Genomic DNA, 9,150 nt, shown 5'->3' with positions numbered 1-9,150 from the left:
AGTAGTGGTAGAGGAAGACCAACAAAGACAGAGGAAAAGTATCGTTAAAAAGACAAAAAAAATCTGTATGAGAGAGTAGCATGTAAATGAGGGTAGATGTAAACTCGTAGTCTAATTTGTTTGGCTTACGTTTTTTCTTGTGAAAGAAAAATTCTCTGCCTTCAATAAAAATATGATATGTAAAAACGTTCTTTCGAAAAGAAAAAGACAAAGGAAAAGTTGTATAATCCTGTTTAGTGTGCATGCTGATGAATCACGACAAATTCGCCGCACATATAAATGTGTTTTTGTCAGCCACATGTCGACGACAGAGTGTCGGAGAATCGAACTTGCATACGTTACATTTTCCATCTTACATCGGTAACGGACTTTTTCTTAAGAGTAATGTGCATCACAACTTTATAGAAGGGATGTCAATTATTTTTGAAAGCTGTGTTTGATCAACAATGTTGGAAACAGTTTATTTCGGATTTATTTTTTGGCTTTAGTACGTGAAAAAATGACTAATCATTGGCCGAAACAAAAGATGCCGATCGAGGTCCCGATTGGCACGCAACGCAAGCATTGCACGTGACCATCACATCACACTTCCGCTCCTCGCGGAATTTCCGGAACGCTCCCTGTGCCACGACGGAGTTCCCTGTAGATTCCTGCAACATACTGTATCCTCCGCATGGGCAAACCGTGACCGGATCCTCCGCACGGCATCGATCAGACCAGCTGAAACACGATAGGCAGCAGTAGTGGCGCCGAGAACGACTCAAAAGCAGTTTGCTGGGCAGCGAGATGGCGGAAGGAATTAACGGCCTGCGCCCGCGAAACACGCACCCCAAATCGCGAGTCCACCAGCTGATGCGACACGCTGTTATCGCGCGGCTTAATTGAAAGCGGGGAGGGGCGGCCAATTTGGCCTAATAAATTAAAACGCTGGCAGGTAGGCCCGGCCGGACGGGCCGCGTCCATCCCCGTAGATTATTTCATTCGGCCTCCCCCTCCCCTCGGCTGTTCGGTTACCTCAATTATTGCTAAGCGTCTCCCCATCCGCCCCTCATCTCCTCCCCATCCGCCCCCATCTCCCTTCCTCCACCCCTCCACGGCGGCTCTCCATTGGTAATGGCGATGGCGGCGTCGTGGTGGGCGCTGCTGGCGGCGGCGGCGGTTGTGGCGGCGGCGGGGTGCGGCGAGGCGGCGCCCACGGCGGCGGCGGAGGCGGCGCACGACGTGCTGCAGACCCACGGCCTCCCGCGCGGGCTGCTCCCTGCGGGGATCGCGGCGTTCTCGCACGACCCGGCCACCGGCCGGTTCGAGGCGGTCCTGGAGTCCCCCTGCACGTCGCGCACCGAGGTCGGCCTGCGGTACAACATCACCGTGGCGGGGCAGATCAGCTATGGCCGGATCGCCGAGCTCTCCGGGGTGGACGCTCAGGACCTATTTCTCTGGTTCGCCGTGCGCAGCATCCGCGTGGACGTGCCCTCCTCCGGCGTCATCTACTTCGATGTGGGCGTGGTCTACAAGCACTTCCCGCTGTCGTTCTTCGAGGCGCCGCCGCCGTGCGTGCCCACCCCGCTCATCCTCCTGCAACCACATCAGGTAGCACCATCGCATCATCCATGATATCCCCTCCCCATCGATACTCCCGTTTGTAGTAGTACAGTTGCAACCTCCTAACAACCTTCTTGAATTGGTCTTCTCTGTCGCCGCAGATTAGGGGCGACGGATCGGTGGTGGAAGACGGCGCCGCGTTGCAACAATGATGGGACGGATTCCATGATTTCATCGTGGAGACGCAAACCAGAAATCGCAGTTTTGAGAGGTGATCGGCCGGCCGGCGGGCGGACGGCCGGCTAGTGTGCAGATAGATAGACGTGGTCATTCATTGTGTTTGCTACTCGTCACCTCATCACTCTGTTCCTGTCGTCGTTCTTGTCCTCTGCGGCCAAAGTCAATCGGCGGCCGGCGGGAGCTGCCTGCGTGTACTCCTCCGGCGTCCGGCCGACTGTCATATTTTTCACGGTAATGGATGATGTGTAGTGTATATGTTAAAAGTTTTTTGTGTGATCCTGATCTTCGTTGGGTTCTACATATTATTCCTCGAATCTAGGGTGATACAGCGTCAGTGTCTTTTCTCCTCACTCCCTCACTCTGTCAAATCCAACCGAACTGAATAGTCCCTTTGCCAGGAACGTGTCGTGATTCCCTGTACTAGCGCCTCTATCGCCTGACCACTGGCATCCAGTGTGATGGATTCGCCGCAGCATCTCGTTCCCATTCACCATGATGTGAAAGGGATCAGTCACGAAGCAGTGTAGTCAATCTAGCTCGGTTCGTTTTCTTTTTCTTTTATGGACGGTGTTGTTGTTGACTTGTGCAATTCTAACATCCCGATTACTATGAAGAAATACTAGTACTAGCAAATTTATCCACCTTGGAGTGCTAGTATCTTAATGACCCGTCGTTGCGTGTGACGTGAAACCGGCAATCAATCAGCACACTCGTCCGTTCCTCCTCCCTCGGAGATCGCGGTGGTCGTACTAACTGCCACGGTTAACTACTACTCGAGCCAAAAGCGCTCCGGCCAGCACACAGTCAATGCAGTACGCAATCGCAAAGGAGGCACTGGCACCTGGGCCATAGTCGACACTCAGCACACCGGGCCCCGTGTCAGTGAGCGCGTGCGTACGCTCCCACGCGGCAGTGCTCCGGGTTGGAAACCGGAACGGGGCAACGGCGAGGGAAGTGATGATGATGGGATAAGCTGGAATACGGAGGGGGCGACGGGCGAAGCAGGGGCATGTGCGATGGGTGGCAATGATGGGAAATGGACAAGTGTGTCCACAGCGGCGCGGCCAGCTGCCGCGGCCGGGCTGGTGCAGTGGGTGGGACGCCGGGGGTATATAAATCCGGCAAAGACGGGGCACCTGGGGTGTCAGCCAGCGCCGGGCGCCCCCGTCGTTTTCTCCTGCGCCGTCAGCCGCTGCCGGCCGGCCGGCGACGTGGCCTTCGTTTTTGGGTTTGTTGGCAGCCGATAAGATAGCGAATTGGTTGGTCGGGATAGGGTTGATGCAGGAGTTGAGAGCGAGTCCTCCGGCCGGCGCGGTCAGCTTGCATGTTACGGGTGTCCTGTTGTGGTGATATCGAGGAAAAACAGATTCTTGGATTTGAAACATTCAGCTCACATATTAAGTTATCTTATCATCCACAACCAGATCAACCATACACATTTACATCCTGGTGGCTTGAGGCACGCAAGGTTATCCCTACAAGGCAAAAGAGAGGCTTAGACTCTTTGATCTTGTGGCTTGGTCCATATGGAAACAAAGGAATGCTCGAGTGTTCGGGCGCACGGACCAGCTGTAACGCCCCAAGACCGGAGCTTCAGTTGCCTTCCAGGGTTTCCAGTTTTCGCCGTGTGTTTCATTTGTGCCTGCCCTTTTATTTTTGCATTGCATCATGTCATCATGCCATCATCTCATAAATCTTTTGCAACTCAGCTAAATAAATTGCATGGGTCTTTGATCCATTTAAACCGAGGGAAGTCACTTGTGATATCTCTTTATAACATATTGAAGCCTCTCAATATTATTAGAGAGCTAAAATAAAAATATTCCATTCTTTTGGAATTAACCAAAACACACTTGAAAAATCCCCACTCCCTTTCTACTTCAAGTTTGATCCCCAAACTTTGCCAACATTTCTTTTCCCATTTATCGAGGCTCCTCCTAAATTCTCAACATTTTTGGACTCTTCTAAATCCTAGTCCTTGTTCAAACCTTTTAAATTAAATTCAAATGACTTTGAATTTAATTCTTGCAATCTTGCCCACTCCATTTTTCTTGGGTCAAGCTCATTTTTGTGAGTCCGGAAAAATTATCCGCATGCCCAAATTCTTGTCCACTCATTTCTTTTCTCTCCTTTTCTTTCTTTGCTTTTCTGTTTTTAGAAGAGTTTTGAAAAGAGAGGGAGTGGAGAGCCCAGCCGCCTCCCTCTTCGCTGGGCCGGCCTCCTAGGCCCACCAACCCTCCTGAAGCCCAGCCGCACCGATAACCAACCCTAGCTCTGTCCCTCGATCCCTCTCTTCCCCTCGAACCCTTCCTCCAGCGCCGCCATCTCCCTCGCTCATCCCGATCCCCATCTCACTCTCTCCCTCTCGATCCCGCGCGCCTCCCTCTGCAGCACCAGGCCGCGACCGCGCCTCCTCCTCGCCAAATCCTCGTCGCCCGAGTGCTCGAGGAGAGGAGCCCCTCGAGCACCCGCGCCCGCATCCGTCGTCCGCCGCCGCCTGGCCCGTTTGTCCGCCTCCTCGCGCGACCACAGCGCCTCACCGGACCCGGGGAGCACCGCCGTCGCCTGCAGTCGCCGGCGCCCACAGCTCCTCGCCGGACCCGGTCCCGGTCCCCGTGCCCTCCTCCCTCTCCGTGCGGCTCCCTCCCCGCGCCTCTGCTTCGTGCCTCCCGAGCAGTGCCGGGATGCTCTTCCTCCCGCTGCGTCCAGGAGCGCACCACCACCTCCTGAGCGCCGCGGCCTCGCCCTTCCTCCTCCACCTCGCGCGACCTCCTGCCTCGTCCTCGTCCCGCGCCTCTCCACCTCCTCTGCCCCGAGCTCCAAGCGCCGCCCCGTGACGCCCGAGGCTCCCCTGCTCCGGTGAAGCCTAGCTCCGCCGCCAACGAGGCCTACCATGGCCCCGCCTCTCCTTCACGCAGCTCTGCACGCCGCCCCGCCTCCAAGTTCGTCGCCACCGACAGCAACAGCAACTACTGCACCCTCTCGTCGCCCGCGACCTCCTCCTCCTGGCTCTGCTCGGGTCTGCCGAGGCCCATCGCCTCCCGATCCGGCGACCTGCGCCCAGGTCGGCCCTCCTTCGCCCGGATCCCGCCGGACCAGCTTCCCGTGACCTCCTCTGCCTCCGATCCGGTCGCTCACCACCGCCTTTCCACGCTGCTCTAAGACACCAGGTCGGCCGCCCGCTCGCCCGTCGTTCTGCTTCGTTGGAGCAGAGAACCAGCGCCGCCCTTCATGCCCATCGCGCCGTGCTTGTTGCATGCCAAGTCAGTCCCGTGGATTTTGTCAAGAGTTCCACTTCGACCCGTGCACGCCTTGTGGATTCGCCGAGTACATCTACCGCCTTCTTCGGAATCACCAAGAACGCCAAGTACCCCTACGAACCGTGTACGACTACCGGCGCCGAAGTCCGCGAGTACCACTACGTTTGCGATGTACATCTACACCAAGACTGGACCGACAAGTACCGCGAGAACATTTGTACCTCTACCGTCGCCGTGGATCCGACAAGTACCCCTACAACAAGTGTACCTCTACCTCGTCTTCGGAATCGCTAAGAACGTCAAGTACCCCTTCGAGATGACGAGATCGGCAAGTTCGAATGACCCCAAGTACCTCTTCGAAACGACCGAGTACAACTACCGTCGCCACGTGAACAACTACTTCCGACGACGTCCCGTGAACGCCTACTTCCTCTACACCGCTCCGAATGCGAACCGTCTCGTTTGAACGCTTCGAAGGTATAACCCGAAACGACCGCCGTGGACCGAATGCATGTTGTCTGAGATGTACCATATGTTTGCATCGTGCCCGTTTGTTTCGTGCACGTTCCTCCTCGTTTGCCATGCCGTCGACCTGTGGGACACCCGGAATCCGGGATCACCCCACCATCCATGCACGCATCCGCACGCCTCCTTTTGCACCGGTATCTCCGTGAGCTACCGGAACCGATATGTTGCCGTGGCATCATTTTCGGATATGTTGCCGTGGCACCCCTTTCGTTCCGCCATGGTGACCAAATGCTCCTTAACATGCTCATGTCAACATTTTCAAAATAATTGCATAAAACTTGTATATGTCATCCGCATCATGATAACAACATTTAAAATGTTTAAACTTGTTGTTGCATTAAATTGCTAAATGCATATGGGGAGTTTTCGGAATTGTTGTTCGTTGCTTCCGGCCTCATTTAAACTTGACTAGATAGGTAGTTTTACTTTGCTTCACCCTCTTGCCATGTTAACCAACATTTAATATTGTTGAGTACATAAACGAGATCAAACTAAATAACTTGTTGTGGTGTTTCGTCAATATGCAACTCGTTGCATATTGATCTCCACTTAATTTGTAGAACTGCTTGTGCACTTTGCCATGCCATGCTTCATTAAACCGGACATGCATCATACTCGTTTGTGCATCATGCCATGTTGATGTGTTGGTTATTTACTATGTTGTGTGCTCCTTTTCCGGTGTTTGCTTCTTCGGGTTGGTTCCGATAACGTCGAGGTTGTGAGGATCCGTTCGTCTACGTCCATTTGTCTTCTTCATGGATTCGTTCTTCTTCCTTGCGGGATCTCAGGCAAGATGATCATACCCTCGAAATCACTACTATCTTTGCTATGCTAGTTTGCTCGCTCTTGCTATGCCAATGCTACGATGCCTACCATTTGCTTGTCAGCCTCCCAAATTGCCATGTCAAACCTCTAACCCACCATGTCCTAGCAAACCGTTGATTGGCTATGTTACCGCTTTGCTCAGCCCCTCTTATAGCGTTGTTAGTTGCAGGTGAAGATTGAAGTTTGTTCCTTGTTGGAACATGGAGATGTTGTTCCTTGTTGGAACATGTTTACTTGTTGGGATATCACAATATATCTTACTTAATTAATGCATCTATATACTTGGTAAAGGGTGGAAGGCTTGGCCTTATGCCTGGTGTTTTGTTCCACTCTTGCCGCCCTAGTTTCTGTCATATCGGTGTTATGTTCCCGGATTTTGCGTTCCTTACACGGTTGGGCTATAATGGGAACCCCTTGACAGTTTGCCTTAAGTAAAGCTCTTCCAGCAATGCCCAACATTGGTTTTACCATTTGCACTAACAACCTACCACCTTCCCTTGGGTTCTGCAGACTCAAGGGTCATCTTTATTCTAACCCCCCCGGGCCAGTGCTCCTCTGAGTGTTGGTCCGAACTAGAGCCCTGTGCAGCGCCCCCTCGGGGAAACTCGAGGTTTGGTTTTAGTTGTACGGATTGCTCATCTGAGTGTGCCCTGAGAAAGAGATATGTGCAGCTCCTATCGGGATTTATCGGCACATTCGGGCGGTGTTGCTGGTTTAGTTTTACCCTGTCGAAATGTCTTGTTGTACCGAGATACCGAGTCTGATCGGAACGTCTCGGGTGGAGGTCTATTCCTTCGTTGACCGTGAGAGCTTGTCATGGGCTAAGTTGGGACACCCCTGCAGGGTATTATCTTTCGAAAGCCATGCCCGCGGTTATGGGCAGATGGGAATTTGTTAACGTCCGGTTGTAGAAAACCTGAAGTTGACCTTATTTAAAATACATCAACCGCGTGTGTAACCGTGATGGTCTCTTCTCGGCGGAGTCCGGGAAGTGAACACGGTGTTGGAGTTATGCTTGACGTAGGTTGCTATAGGATCACTTCTTGATCATACTTTTATCGACCGTGCTTTGCCCTCTCTTCTCGCTCTCTTTTGCGATTGTAGCCACCATATATGCTAGTCGCTTGCTGCAGCTCCACCTCATTACTCCATCCTTCCTATAAGCTTAAATAGTCTTGATCTCGCGGGTGCGAGATTGCTGAGTCCCCGTGGCTCACAGATACTTCCAAAACCAGTTTGCAGGTGCCTATGTTACCGGGCAGGTGACGCAACCAAGCTCAGGAGGAGCTCGATGAAGATCTTGCCCTTTGTGTTGTTTCGTTCTAGTTGATCAGTAGTGGAGCCCAGTTGGGGTCGATCGGGGACCTTTGTCGCATTTGGGATTCTTCTTTTATTTTGGTTCCGTAGTCGGACCTTGATTGTATCTGGATGATGTAGTGCTTTATTCATGTAATTGTGTGAAGTGGAGATTGTAAGCCAACTATGTATCTCTTTCCCTTATGTATTACATGGGTTGTGCGAAGATTACCTCACTTGCGACATTGCTTTCAATGCGGTTATGCCTCTAAGTCGTGCTTCGACACGTGGGAGATATAGCCGCATCGAGGGCGTTACAAGTTGGTAATCAGAGCCTTCCCCGACCTTAGGAGCCCCACTGCTTGATCATTTTTAGCGGCCGAGTTGTGTCTAGAAAAATATTTTGTGTCATTTAGGATTATATATATCGGAGAGTTAGGAATTCTTTTTACTCCCCAGTCTCTTCATCGCTCTGGTAAGGCATCCTGACGTAGAGTTTTGACTCTTCTCTTCTCAAATTTCACTAAAAAAATTTTAGGATCACGCGGGTATCTTGGAATCGTTCCGATGGTTTTATGATGAGAACATTGTCTTGGTGCCTCCTGTCAGGGGTTTAGTGGAAGTGTCCCGAGGAGTTGAGCTCTGAGGTGTTGTCGTCATAATTTTATCGTTGCAGTTCTGGAATACCTGAGTTTAGTACGCCGACATCGAAAATCTCTTTTATGCAGTTGTTGGTGAGATAACCCCGATAACCCAGTACTGAGGTGAGTACGGGAGTATTGCCATGACTTGTATAACGGATGCTTTTCGAAGGTTGAGGTAGACGATTTCCGAAGGTTTCTTGGTTATGTGTTGAAGGATGGATACAGCTGGATGTAGGATTTGTTAGTTTTGGATGAGATATTATGCTTCCCCTGTATCCCCAACACCTGATTGCATAACCTGAAAATTTCGGGAGTTTCATAGGTGGGAATTCAAGTAGCTCTTAGGATATCTTTCCGACGGATGTATGATATGAAATTGGGGTTCGACGTCTAGTGGTCCGCCTATTCACGGTCGATTTTACAGTGGTCTCGTTGTGTCTTAAAGAGTCCTTGGCTATGCCGACTCGGGGACGCTTCGTATGTCATGTGCACTGCCTTGTACATGATGGTGCTGTACGATCGAGCCCGTGTAGGCCCCACCACGAAAACTTCGGACGAAATCTCTATCATATGTTTGTTCTGGCTTATTTTGCAAGCCAATCCTTTGTTTTGTTTTGAGTTGTGGTATTCGAGTTGCTTCGAAGTCAAATGTTGATTCCATACCTTTTTCAAATGGTGTTCTCATATTCCTATGTGAATACTAATCCTTCTTGATCATCGAGTCTGTCTTGTCAATCCTTTTTTTTTAACCGGTGTGTCTCTCCTCAAGTGGATCCGTTCACGTCAACATTTGCAAGATCATTTATCACTTCTTC

At 51.6% G+C, this 9,150-nt stretch overlaps 1 protein-coding gene across 1 annotated transcript; it reads left to right on the top strand.

Annotated features, from left to right (window-relative positions):
- The first annotated feature begins 1,001 nt into the window (after positions 1-1,001).
- Positions 1,002-2,116, top strand: LOC119278062. Its single transcript, XM_037559419.1, has 2 exons — positions 1,002-1,590; positions 1,704-2,116. Exons 1-2 carry the CDS (start codon positions 1,114-1,116, stop codon positions 1,752-1,754), a joined length of 528 nt encoding a protein of 175 aa, XP_037415316.1. The 5' UTR covers positions 1,002-1,113; the 3' UTR covers positions 1,755-2,116.
- The last annotated feature ends 7,034 nt before the right edge of the window (positions 2,117-9,150 follow it).

This window comes from Triticum dicoccoides, chromosome 3B, assembly GCF_002162155.2.
Source record: "Triticum dicoccoides isolate Atlit2015 ecotype Zavitan chromosome 3B, WEW_v2.0, whole genome shotgun sequence".
Lineage (NCBI taxonomy): Eukaryota > Viridiplantae > Streptophyta > Magnoliopsida > Poales > Poaceae > Triticum > Triticum dicoccoides.
The sequence above is the reverse complement of the archived record's forward strand: the minus strand, read 5'-3'. Positions and strand labels throughout refer to the sequence as shown.